General features: G+C 38.9%; 1 protein-coding gene across 1 annotated transcript in view; it reads left to right on the top strand.

The window, feature by feature from the left end:
- The window catches only part of CSMD3 (CUB and Sushi multiple domains 3), a 791,530-nt gene that overhangs the window by 457,575 nt on the left and 319,333 nt on the right, over positions 1 to 14,622 (top strand). The window contains 1 exon segment of the mRNA XM_032222292.1: positions 3,637 to 3,758. Coding sequence (XP_032078183.1) covers positions 3,637 to 3,758 — 122 coding nt within the window.

The following is a 14,622-nucleotide window of genomic DNA, read 5'->3' as shown; positions in this document are numbered from 1 at the left end:
AACTGAATTAATAAAACCATGTATTTCACTAACGTATCTCTGTATGACAACTATTACCAAAGTTCCTATTTATTAAGCTTCAAAATGTTCTTCAGTAAGCTTTTATTAAGGGATTTGAGGGTATGTCACTGGAGCATTTATCCTTAATAAATAAGGCATGAACAGATTAAAAAAAAAACACAGAATAACGGAGTTGGAAGAAATCTTGTAGGTCATCTAGTCTAACCCCTTGCCCAAGCAAAAGACCCTACACCATTTATGACAGATGGCAGTACAGGCTCTTTTTTAAAGCTTCCTGTGGTAGAGCAGTCACAACTTCTGAAGGCAAGCCATTCTACTAATTAATTGTTTTCACTCTCAGGAAATATATCCTTAGTTTTAGGTTGGTTCTTTCCATTGTTTCTTGTCCTGGCTTCTAGTGCTTTGGAAAATAGGTTGATCCCCTCTTCTTTGTGGAAGCCACTCAAATACTGGAACCAGTGATGAGTTGCTAATTTTTTTTCACTACCAGTTCTGCGCATGCACAGAAGTATCCGGGAGATGGGCAGAGCCTCCTGCCACCGTTATTACCAGTGCTGCCAATCAGGCCAATCAGGGAGCAACCCACCTCTTATTGGAACACTACTATCATGTTATTACTAGTCCTTCTTCTCACTAGATTAGACATACCCAATTACTGCAACCATTCTTCATATGTTTTAGCCTCCAGACCTCTAATCATTTTTGTTGCTCTAGTAGATGTTCTAGTAGGCTGAAGGAAAGTAGCTTCATACAATTATTTGGAAATGTTTATCTTTTGATTCATAAGTATATGTATTGCCACTACCCTGTTGCTTTAATACCAATTTTTTTTTTCCTTTGAAAATTGTATCCTTTTCTGAAACTTTCTTATGTCTGTTTCTTTCATTTAGTGAAGGAACACTGGGCCTCATTTTGTAGTTATGTTCTTTATGCAGTCTAATTATGTTGCAGAATAACTACTACAAATTCCCCCCCACTAATATCAGCTAGAAACATCAACACCATCTTTCATTTATCTCACTCAATACCTGTGCAAGAGTCTTCTTGCACTTTTGCTGTATTATACTTTTTTTTAAACAAAAAGAAATGTTAAAACATTTGATCTAATGCAAGAGAATCAGAATAATTTATGCTTAGGTTTTATATAAATCTGTATCTGCTTACCCTAACACGAGTTTCATTATTATATTTTTGGTGCTTAATCTCTGAATTCATACAATGTATTTTTTCCTTAATTAAAACCTGTCGTTTCTCCATAATATAGCAGATGGCAGTGACAAAAGTGATTATGGGACATGACTTTTGAATATATTACTTCATAAAACGTCTTAAATGCTTTATAAATAGCAACAGCTGTCAGATATACATATGGGAAAAAATATTTTTCAGAAGAATATCTGAGTTTCCACTGTAGAATTTGGAATGAAATTGTAATACAAAGGTGTTCTATGAAACTTCTAAAATCTGTATTTCTTTTCAATATTGTTCTTTAAAGAAATTTATTGGGCTCAAGTGTTAGTTGCATGCACCATTAAGCACAAAAGCATGAACATAAAGCATCTTCCGTTCTCTGGCAGTAGTAAGCTACTTTTGAATAGTTTTCTTTTTTTAAAATGTAAAATATAATATATAGTAGTTAGTAGGGTTATCTGCATATCATTTTAAATGTTTTCTTACTAGTTCATTGACAATCTTATTGTTTACCAAATTTCTCCATCCCTTGCAGTTTAAAGGGGCAGCACAGTGGCTCACTGGTTAAGATGCTTGGCTTATTGGCTAGAAACTGGCAGCCCAGGTTCAAAACCTGAACACCACTCGATGGGGTGAACTCCCATCTGCCAACCTAGCAGTTTGAAATGATGCAAATGCAAGTAGATAAATAGGTATCACTTTGGTGGGAAGGTAACAGAGCTTCATGATATCATGTCTTTGACTTTCAATGGCCTAGATACTGAGATGAGCACTGCCACCTATAGTTGGCAATGGCTAGCAAAGTGAAATCTGCAAGGACTCCTTGCATTTTAAAGCATATACTTAAGACATACTAAACACTTAGCTGGCCTTTTTCAATGTCTGGTTTCTCAGTCTTCTCCACATTAGGTTTCTACTTTTACAGCAGTTACATCATTCTCACATGTTTATGTTCCTAAGTTTAAGCCATTAATTGGATAATCCCATTACAATCTTTTTAGTTATTTATTGTATTGCAAGAGGTCTCAAAATATTTCACTTTTAGTCTCAATACCAAGGACATTGCTGTACATATTTGTGAATCTTCATGGTTTATGGAATCAGTTGGAAAGGATCATTTAGGTTATTGACTCCAAACTTTCACATCTCTCACTAGTGGACAATCACTTAAATATGAGCCAGCAGTGTGTAACAGCAGTCAAAAAACCCAATGCAATCCTAGGTGCATTAACAGAGGGACAGAATCAAGATCACATAAAGCACCAGTACTGCTTTATACAGCCTTAATAAGACACTTAGAATACCAATTCCAGTTTTGGTCACCATATTATAAAATAAAAAGATGTAGAAAGTCTGAAAAAGTGCAGAAAAGAGCAACACACGTGATTAGTAGTCCAATGGCTGAGACATACTGTATGAAGAACAATTGCAGGAACTGGATTTGTCTAGTCTAGTGAAATAAAGGACTAAGGGTGACATGATAGCAGTGTTCCAATATATGAGGCGTGCCACAAAGAGGGAGGTCGATCTATTTTCCAAAGCACCAGAAAGCAAGCCAAAAAGCAATGGATGCAAACTAATCAAGGAAAGAAGCAACCTAGAACTAAGGATAAATTTCCTAACAGGGAGAACAATTGGAGTGAATGACTTGCCTTCAAAAGTTATGGATGCTCCATCACTGGAGGTTTTTAAAGAGAGACTGGAGAGTCATCTGTCTGAAATGGTATAGGGTCTCCTGACTGAGCAGGGGATTGAACAAAAGACCCCCTAGGTCCCTTCCAACTCTGTTATTGTATTCTGTTATCTTCTGTTCTGCTCATCTTCTCTCGCTTCTAGAATTCATCAATATACATAGTCATAAACCTAGTCACAAATAAATGTATATTGATAAATGAATTCATGTAAATCCTCCATGACTTCACTCCATATAATTAACAGTTCTATAATTGGATTATATAGATAAATATATGAATAACACTTATTTTCCTTGAGTCTCTTTCCATTCAAAATGTGCCAAGTGGCCCAAATAAGGTTTTGTTATAAACTTATATTGTATTTTTTTCAGCCATAGTCATTCTGACTTATACAAAAAAAAAAAAAAAATTCTTCATTCTTTCCACCCTATCCTACTTCAAGGAGAAGCATATTTTGAAGAGAGAGAAAAAGTCATGGGGAAAATGTATGGATATTGCTTTTATACATAGCGTAAGAAATGTGTTTATTGTGAAAGCATCTCTCCAATAGATAAGATACTATTTGAGTAAATCCTGATGAATCCATGATTGGATCTTCACAATTAGAACCTGAACTTCACCTTGCCCAATTGTGCAACTCATTAAACATTTTAAGGCCCGTGAGATGAATGCAAAGAAAAATGTAATTACGACCTAATTTGGAATATAACATTGATTGTTTCTTTTGCAGTCAAGACATGTGGATCTAATCTTCAAGGACCAGGTGGCACATTCACATCCCCCAATTTTCCTTTCCAGTATGACAGTAATGCTCAGTGTGTTTGGGTTATCACAGCCATCAATCCAAATAAGGTAAGTTTACCCGTGAGAGTGTTTTAAGCACCAGTATCAAATGATAAATTAGAAAATCGATAAGAAGTCAGAAAGAAAGTTAGAAAGATTAGTTCATTTGAGACAATGTGTGTGGGCATTGGAGCGGTGCAGTGTTTTGGATTTAAAGAAAAAGGATACTTCAGAGTACTGATATAACATCGATTGGCAATTGATTAAAGCAACTGCATCTTTACCCAGAATTACCCTTTTACCCTCCACAACTACTGGATAATGTATGGAAAAAAGAATGTGCTTGGTTTTATGAAGCTACCAAAAGAAAAAAGAAAAAAAAAAGGCCAAGTTGTCTTGGACAAACTTGAGATTGATGCAGACAATAAGATCTGCAATTACAAGCTTGAGAGCCTTTTTTTTTTTTTTTTTGGATGTACTGTAAATCCTGAGGCAGCAATAAGTGCTTGCCATTTCTTCAAAGAGAAAGCATATTCAAACAGATTTTAAAAAAGAAAAAAAGAAAGCTGTAATCATGCCAAGTTCTGCAAGTTGCTAGCCAGGGGAGTTTGAAGTCAGAAATCAGAAATCAAGACACTCTATAGGTCGGGTGAGAGGTGAGTTCCTACCAGTTCGTACCTATTCGGTAGAAACGGTTCATCAAATCTACCAAACCGGTTAGAAGAGGTTCCACCAGTGGACCTAGAAAGCAGGCCACACCTACAGAAGAGATTCCAAACATTTTTGAAACCCACCACTGGTCGGGTGCTAGAACGTTTCACAAATGACTGTCCATAAACCAAGGAAAAGGTCTCATTAGAAGACAAGGAGAAGGAGGTACTTGAAGTACTGTGTCCCAGGAAGACAGGTCTGGAACATGAGAATTGCTTCAAAAAAGGAGATCTGAACAATGCTCTTGAATAGCCATAATCTATGTTCTTCTTACAGGTGTTAATAATCATTCCTCTTAAGGAGCTGGGCCAGCTTTCACTGCTTAGCCTTTTTTAACCTGACAGTGTGATAAAGTATGATTTAGGGCTTGGCACTTTCACAAGGTCAGACCGTGAGATTTTACTATCAGAATCTACAGCCTCCTGTATTAACTCAGACCCATCACTTACAAGTGGATGACAAATCTCTTGAACTACAAGCCACAACAACCTCTTAGTCAGGATCCACATTAAGGAGTCAGAAACATCCTTATCACATGCACACTAAATATGATTTGAAGTATCTGTGTCCCTTCAGATGCAAGCCATCACTTGTTCAAATATTTGACAGACATTATGATAAACATATGTGGAATTCTGCAGGAATTCATGGTGGAATATAGTAAGATATCACTCTTTTTTATGGAATTATTTTTAGTCTACCTTCTTTAGCATATCACTAGAAGTAGTAATATTCCAATAATAGACACATATATTAAAGTTATTAACCCATATTAGATTTGTTTTGTTTTGCTTTGCTTTAGATTTATTCTGGCATAATTCCATAAAATAATCATTTTATAATGTTCTATATGTTTGTTCTATATTTGGCTGAGGGATGAAATCAGAATTATATAGAGAAACAAAATGGATAGAAAAATGTTCTCTCTCTATGTTGATATTTTTAATTGCAACAATTTCTTTTCAGTTGGCTGAGATGAAAAAAAAAGTACTGTAACACACACAAAAAATCCCACTACATTTATGTATTTAAAAGGAAACAGAAAACATAAAATGGGTACATGAAAGAACATTCATTAATTAAAAAGTGACAAAGATGATTGAATATGATCTGAAGAGTGATTATTCTCAATTAGAAAATAAATTAGATATAATCAATGCATCTATTTACTATTCTTATATAAACATGTGCTTCTCATATCATTCTCATAAGAACCGTAGTGGCGCAGTGGTTTGAATGCAGTACTGCAGGCTACTTCTGCTGACTACTGGCTGCCTGCAATACGGCAATTCGAATCTCACCAGGCTCAAGGTTGACTCAGCTTTCCATCCTTCTGAGATTGGTAAAATGAGGATCCAGATTGTTGGGAGCAATATGATGACTCTGTAAATCATTTAGAGAGGGCTGTAAAGCACTGTGAAGTGGTATATAAGTCTAAGTGCTATTGATATTGCTATCATAGCTTTTAGCCTGTATGAATCTCAATGCTAAATTACAATTCAAAATGTATCATTAAAGGTGTGTATTTTTGATATTTCAGTTAATATGGGAAGATAACAGTTGCTATTGAATCAACATTCATAGGCACAGGCATGTTGGAATTTTGTATTTTTTCACCCAAACCAGCAATTGTGTTCTCCATCCCATCAGAGATCTCACTTGATTTCTTTTACTATGCTGTTATTGCTTACAGTCCTGTTATTTCCCTTTTTTTCCCTCCCATTGTTTCTGAAATACTTGTTCAATTTTTGTCTCAAACTATTATAATGTTCATTAGAGTTCCTTATAGATTTTGACTTGGAAAAACATATTTTCAAATGGGATATTTGAAACAGGAACAGTATTGATACATTATCATGGGGGAATGTGTAAAGTGGTAGTTACTTGTTCTCAGTCCAACAACCCTCAAAAGTGCTGTCAATTTGAAGTCCCGGAAGAAAAACAGGATATAATATGAATCTAGTAGAAGTATCTGTAGACAAATAAATAGGAACAATGTCCTACAAACTATCTTCTTTGAGAAATTATTTTAGGGAACACAAACATTATTTCTTGCATGGATTTTATAATTTAAATATAATTATCAGAAACATCATATTTATTTTAGAAATAATCTCCATTGTAGTCACTATATATTTCTTATCAGTAAGTCCAACAACATTCGTAGGCATTGGAAAGAAATACGGATCAAATTACACTTTAACTGTTTCTTGCAATAAAATCATATAATACAAATTGCATTATTTTTTTACTATGTCTCCAATTGTTTTTGACACAGCTGTTTGAAAAATAAAATAATAAAATAAAATAGTAAAATAAAAGAAAATGAGATGTCCTAAGCTGAACTTCTGATTTCCAAGATAGTCTTTTCAAGGAACATAGGACTGCATTTATTTAATAAAACCAGTTTGATATGTATTCTTCTGAATCTATATATTTCCATAGCATTTTCAAAAGAGAAATCGCTGTAGCCAACACTTATGGAGGAAGTTTGAGATAACCTTCTTCTGTCTTGAAGGCACCTACATTTCTTGGCTAGGGTGAAGTGAGTTGGCTCTTGCCCTTGATAAAGCAAATCACACTACCTCAACAATACAAATAATGAAATGAATAAGTTGTTTCAAAGCCTAATAAAAAAAAGTTATGTTTCAATTAATTTTAAAGACACAAGTGATTGTCCATTAATTTTCAGTGTGGTTTAGTTTGTACTTTAGCATAAATTCAAATGACTTTATTATGACCTTTGGCAAATAACTTTTTGAATGAGTATCGAATGACTGTAATTGTCAGTTTGCATAAAGAATTCTACTTAGATTCTTTCCCCACCCAAAAAAATAATATCCCTTTGTGTTGTATTGTAGTTAATGTAACAGTGAGGTCCATTGGTAGTATAATTAAAAGTTAATAATCACAAAACTAATTATTTTATTTTACATTGTTTATACCTTATTTAACTCAACTTAACATTTATTCTATTAACCTGATTTGTACTCTTTTTTTTCTTGTCAGCAAATATTTTGATCATGGAGTAATTACTTACAATGCTGAAAATTCATGCTTAATTAAGAAAAAGCTACAAATCTCTTGTATCCTCAATTGTTTTATTCAAAGTCAAATTGAGTTTAATATAAAAAGCCATCAACATATTAGTACAATAATTCTAGCAATATTAATAAATGAGAAAAATAATCTCATACAAATAGAATATTTTTCTTTTATTTATTTATTTTTTCTGTTAGAAAATGGGATAATCTTAGGTGGAATTAATGAATCCTCCAATTACAGTTGCAAGTTGTAAATGGGTCACTATGTAACTGAACCCGATTTATGACCTGTTTTGCAACAGTCATTAAGTAAACCCATTATTTTGTATGGGCTGGATTTTGCTGGAAAAAGAAAGTAAATCCCATTGAAAATCAGAGTTACATGACCATGGAACATTGCAAATGTTCGTAAAAGCTGGCCAGTTGGTGAGTGCCCAAAATCCAGTAACATGATCATGGGGATATTATATATGATGGGGGAAAATAGCTTTTTTTTTTTTGCTGGGGGTGGGCTCATCATAACTTTGAACTGTCACTAAGTAACTGGTTATATGTCAAGGCCAACTGTATGGTTCTCTTAGCTTTTTGCATATGTACTGTATATATCCATCAACATTGTTCATGATTGTATGTATGTATGTATGTATGTATGTATGTATGCATGCATACAATCATGAACAATGCCAATGGATGGGAAAGTAAAGAAGCAGAAGAAACCAAAAATAATTTCTTGAGGCAATAGCACTTAGATTATATACCGCTTCATAGTGCTTTACAGCCTCTCTAAGTGGTTTACAGTGTCAACATATTATCCCAACCTCATTTTACTGACCTCAGAAGGATGGAAGGCTGAGTCAATCTCGAGCTGGTTAGGCTTGAACTGCTGGTAATTGGCAGTCAGCAGAAGTAGCCTGCAGTACTGATCTCTGCCAAGCATTGGAAAAATACACCATAGCATTCTGATTAGAAAGCTAATTTAATTATGATTTTGGTGGATTCCTGCAACGTTGCGCAAATAGACCTCCTAAGTTAGTTACCACCAAACTGGAATGACTTCAAGTGGGATGCCACATGTTTCATTCTTTCCACTTTTTAATTTCTTTCTTTTTTTATTAATCTTGTAGATAAGAGAGGAAGAAAACACTGATCAGATCAGCAGATATTTGCAGAATGGGCTGAGATTACTCTAGAAAATAGTGCACAGTTGCAAAATAAGAACCAAGCTGAAAATTAGAGAATTGATTTAAAAGAAAGAAATGCTTCTCTGGATAAATCATTTATTGGAGGAAAGATCAGGAAAAGAAAAGATGATCCAAGCTTGGTAAAAGTTTTCATGAAAAGAGTTATTGGAATAGTAGTTGGCCACAAGCTAAGTATTAGACTCTGAAGTGAGACAGCTATAGAAAAGATAAATACATATTTAGCAGAGTGAACAGAAATGTAGTTTCCAAATAAGTGATTAATTCTCTTCTGTATTGGTGAGATCCAAACTTGTGTACAGGGCAGAGATGGTATTCAGCCGGTTTGCACTGGTTCATGCAAACTGGTGGTGGCCATTTCCCCAAGGTTGGAAAACCAGTAGCCCAGTTGCTGTTTGCTCGCCCCGCCCATCCAAGCCCTACATATGCCTTCGCCATGCGGTCCAGCCCCCAGCTAAGCTAAACTTTTGAAACCCACCACTGGTACAGAGATCATTTACGCCAAACTAAGACAGTTTGAAAATAAAGGCAATAAATTTGATCAGGAAATTGGAAACTTTTTTTGCGAGGAGAGTTTTAAGAAACTGGGTATGTTTAGCCTTGGGGGGAGGAGAGGAGAAATATAAATAGCATTCATCCAGGTGCCTGAAGGGATACTTGAATATTTATTTTATTGTATCCTGCCAAATCAATCAGGGCTTTCAGCAATTGGCAGCAATCCAATGACACATAGAACCAGCTAAAACATCCACAGGGAACATCATTAAAATTACAATTATAAACTGTTTAGAATAAAAATGATAACCATGATTATAATGAAAGAAAATAAATAATTGTTAAACCAGGAGGATCCCACCACTTCTTAAATACCTATAAGCCTTATATATACTTATATATCACCCATAGTACTTTACAGCATTCTCTGCGCAGGTTACAATGTACAATAGATACAAAGCATATTACCCCCATATTTTGCGCCCTCATTTTACTCATCTTGGAAAGATTGAGGGCTGACTCAACCTGAGGCCTGTCAGGATCAAACTCCAGGCTGTGAGCAGAGTTAGCCTGCAATACTGCATTGGAACTGCTATACCACCAGGGCTCCTGATACTTAAGGTGATACGTAAAGGGCTGATACTTAAACTCTACCTTCTGCTAGTTTAAAACACCATTTTATTTTCCTGTGTGGCCCTGTATGAGACAAAAAGTTCACCTTCCATGTATAACCTCCATATTTCTGCTCTGATAATTTCTTGTGATTGATTCCTGACAACTGGTACAGAGAATCCAATAATAAACTATTTGAAGTTAAGGTCAAAAACACAATTTAGGAAAGTTTAAAGTGCATTTTTTTTTTTTTTTTTTTGCGAAGTATAGAGTGGAACTTGAATTTTATAAGTATGACCTTGATGGACAAGAGGAAGAGTTGTTGCCTGGGGAATGATCAAATAAAAGAAAGAGCGTGCCACTGCTTACCAAGCAAAGAAAGAAACTTGAAAAAAATTGCCTTAAAATATCAGAGGGAATATTGGGATAAAAGGAATAGTTGGAATTTATGTCTTCACATTTTCAACATTATTTTATTATTTTAATCAGGGGGTGGGCTGCTTTAGGTTTGCCCGGGTCTGGGCGATCCTCTAGTGAAGATTCTGTGCAGTTCAGAGAACCCCAAAATCCTACTCTTGGCTGGCCCCTCCCATCCCTCCCAGGAATCTCCATGCTGCTCATTTTGGATGCCGGTTAAATGCAGGGCCCGCGCAGGGGCTCAGGGAGGGCAAAAAATGGGCCTCCTGGAGGATCCAGCAGTCCAGAACTGGGCCAATTTCTGGCTACCAGGGAGCCTCTGTAGCCTGGGGAAGGCCATTTTTGCCCTCCTGGAGGCTCGAGGAAAGCCTCTGGAGCCCAGGGAGAATGAAAAATGGGCCTTCCAGAAGGCCGGAAACAGGCTTATTTCTGGAGAACCTCCAGAGCCCAAGGAGGGCGAAAACGCCCCACCGCCGTGGTGCAGGAAGCCAACTAGGCCACGCCCATCCAGCAACCGGGCAGAGAACCTGTTGCTAAAATTTTTGAAGCCCACCCCTGCTTTCAAAGTAGCCTTACAATAGAGTAGAATTAGCTCATCTGGTCATATTTTCTTTCTGGTACCTGGGAAAATTGATTTTGAAGCAGTTGGCAGAACATGGACATTAACTTTCTTAGAGTTTTCCAATCCAAGTTCCCTCTTGGTCCCACTAACATTTCCACTTGCTAAGAATTGCTGGAGGATTGGGCAAAATCAAATAAAGAGAAATAAAAATAAAAGTTTAAGACGACACCGAGTCATTAAGAACAGGGAATAAATATAATGAACAGCACAGAATTAGACATCAAAGACTAATTTCAAAATGAAAATGGGTACAGTGAACAAAAAGTGATTTAAGGAAAGCTTGACAGTTTGAAATATAGATGTGAGCTGCTGTTAGCATTCTAGGCTAATCAGATATTAAGTTGCAAATATTTAAACCTATCCCAGACTTTGCTGAGCTAATGTTGTGAATCAAAAATTGTGGAAGAACAATTTTTTAGAAAGGGTAACTTTTAATCTGAAAGTAAGAGCTGCTGCAAATAAATTGTCCACATGGTGGCAGTTGTAGAAGAAGAAGGTCGAAGAGTAAGTATTATACCCACAATTGATCATATTAAATTTCCTCTCTTTCCATTTTCACATAACTTTATCCAAATATTAAAATATATTATTTTTATCTGTATTCAGACTGCACTTAGGGAAGTTATATAATACAACAAAGTATGATTGTAGGAAGGAAGAAAATTTAATTTATGAACTAAAATAAAAACTTATATCAATAAGACCATGTGGAGTAGATTTATGGTATATGCATAAGAAGGATCCATATTATGTTTGGCCTTATTAGCAAGTAAACGAGATTAGATAAGCATCAGGGCAGAAATGAATTGTATAGAATATATTAGCTATAAGGGGTGAAATTCAAAACAAACAATATGTGCACAAAATAAATAAAATAATAAAAACACAACTTGCATTCAACATTCACACTCGGGTGGGGCAAATCGAAGACTTATCCCCAGGCCTGTTGGGATAGCCAGGTCTTAAGGGCTGCGCGGAAGGCCTGGACGGTGGTGAGGGTGCGTATCTCGACGGGGAGATCGTTCCACAGGGTCGGAGCTGCAACAGAAAAGGCTCTCCTCCATGTAGTCGCCAGTCGGCATTGACTGGCAGATGGGATTCGGAGGAGGCCCAGTCTGTGCGATCTTATCGGTCGGAGGGAGGTAATCGGCAGAAGGCGGTCTCTCAAGTACTCAGATCCACTACCATGAAGGGCTTTAAAGGTGGTCAACAGGACCCTGAAGCGCACCCGGAGGTCAACAAGTAGCCAGTGCAGCTCGCGGAGGATGAGTGTTATGTGGGCGAACCACGGTGCGCCCACTATCACTCGCGCGGCCGCATTCTGGACTAACTGCAGCCGCCGGATGCACTTCAAGGGCAGCCCCATGTAGAGCACAATGCAGTATTCCAGCCTAGAGATCACAAGGGCTCGAGTGACTGTTGTGAGAGCCTCCCGATTCAGGTAGGGTCGTAACTGGCGGACCAGGCGAACCTGGGCAAATGCCCCCCTGGTCACAGCCGACAGATGATGGTCGAAGGTCAGCTGTGGATCCAGGAGGACTCCTAAGTTACGAACCCTATCTGAGGGGTATAGAATTTGACCCCCCAGCCTGATAGGTGGAACATTAGCCAAATTGTTGGGAGGGAAACACAACAGCCACTCGGTCTTGTCCGGGTTGAGTACCAGTTTGTTAGCACTCATCCAGTTCTTAACGGCCTCAAGACCCTGGTTCATCACATCCACCGCTTCATTGAGTTGGCACGGGGCGGACAGATACAATTGCGTATTGTCCGCATATTGATGGTATTTTATCCCGTGCCTCCGGATGATCTCGCCCAGCGGTTTCATGTATATGTTAAATAGTAGGGGGGATAAGACCGAGCCCTGCGGCACCCCATATTTTAGGGGCCTCAGGGACGATCTCTGCCCCCCGACCAACACCGACTGCGACCTGTCCGAGAGGTAGGAGGAGAACCGCTGCAAAACAGTGCCTCCCACCCCCACCTCCCGCAGTCGTCGCAGAAGGATACCATGGTCGATGGTATCGAAAGCCGCTGAGAGGTCAAGGAGAACCAGGATGGATGCATGGCCTCGATCTCTGGCCCTCCAGAGATCATCGGTCAATATGACCAAAGCGGTTTCTGTGCTGTAACCGGGTCTGAAGCCGGACTGGAAGGGGTCAAGGTAACTAGCTTCCTCCAAGGCCCGTTGAAGCTGAAAGGCCACCACCTTCTCAACAACCTTCCCAACAAAGGGAAGGTTGGAGACAGGACGGTAGTTATTTAAAACGGCTGGATCCAAGGATGGTTTCTTCAGGAGGGGTCTCACCACCGCCGTTTTAAGTGCGGCGGGGAAGTGCCCCTCCCGAAGGGAGGCGGTTACAACCGCCTGGATCCAGCCACGTGTCACCTCACTGCTGTTGGCAACCAGCCAGGAGGGACACGGGTCCAGAGTACAGGTGGAGGCACTCACAGCTCGAATGGCCTTGTCCACATCCCCAGAGGCAACATCCTGAAACTCAACCCAGAGATGGTTTGCCAAGTAATCCTCTTGTGTCCCGGCTGGATCTGCAGCGGTGGAGTCCAAGTCCGACCGAAACGGAGCAACTTTGTCCGCTAAGAATTGGGCATAATCCTCAGCTCTACCCTGCAAGGGTTCCCCCGTATCCCTCCTATTTAGGAGGGAACGGGTTATCCTAAACAGGGCGGCTGGGCGGGACTCAGCGGACGCAACCAAGGTGGCAATATGAGATCTTTTTGCTGCCCTAAGTGCCCTGATGTAATCCTTGGTGCAGGTTGTTAGGATTGCTCGGTTCGACTCGGACTTATCGGACCTCCACAAGTGCTCTAGGCGTCTCCTCCGGCGCTTCTTCTCCCGGAGCTCCTCGGTGAACCAAGGAGGCCTCCGGGATCCGCTGACCCGGAGGGGCCGTAGTGGCACAATCCGGTCGAGAGACTCCAATGCCGCCGAGTACCAGGCAGCAGCCAGAGTCTCCGCTGAACTGTGGGCGAGGGTATCAGGAATAACCCCAAGCTCCGTCTGGAACCTCAGAGGGTCCATCAGTCGCCTGGGGCGGAACCACCTGGTCGGTTCCTCCTCCCTACGGTGGGGGTTTGGCCTTATAAGTAACTGAAAACAGCAAAGTTATATAATACTCCTTCTTCCTATTTTTCCTACAACAAGCTGTGAGGTGGGTTAGGCTGAGAGAGAGTGACTGGCTGAAAGGTACCCAGCCAACTTTCCTACCAAAATTGGGACTATAATTCACAGTATCCTAATGATATGCTCCAGGTCACCCATCCATTTTTCATGCCTAGGACTAGAACTCATAGTTTTTTGGTTTACACCACACTCACTTGATTTCTTTGGCCCTTACATATAGATACTCTGCCTCATCCTTCATACCAAGAGATCATCACCAAATTTCCGCTGAGTTCTTGTGCTTGCATAACCAGAGTACAATTGCTTAATTTTTCAAGTTCTGTTTTATTTGTTTGCTTGTTTGTTGTACCATATTTGGGGGGGGGGGGAAGAAGCAGAATTGAAGCTAATTTAACAGACTATCAAGCCTGCAGGTCTGTTCCTTGAAAATGACACTAGAAAGTTTCTAAAGGGTTTATTTCCTTTTTAAGCCCTGTTTCCAGTTATTTTTATTTGTGTGTCAAGTGTTTCAGATACCTGTTCTTGATGAAAGCCAATTTCTCAAGAAATGTTCTGCTGAGCAGCACTTTAAGATATGATTGTCTACTGGTAAATACTTAGATAATAGCCACAATGACTTCTCTGACTTTCATATCCGCTTGTAAGAAATAAAGCAAATGCTCAGTTGGGAAGGGAAATTCATGAAGGTCAG

This window comes from Thamnophis elegans, chromosome 8 (assembly GCF_009769535.1).
Source record: "Thamnophis elegans isolate rThaEle1 chromosome 8, rThaEle1.pri, whole genome shotgun sequence".
In the NCBI taxonomy this organism is placed as follows: Eukaryota; Metazoa; Chordata; class Lepidosauria; order Squamata; family Colubridae; genus Thamnophis; species Thamnophis elegans.
This window is presented reverse-complemented; position numbering and strand designations above follow the sequence as displayed.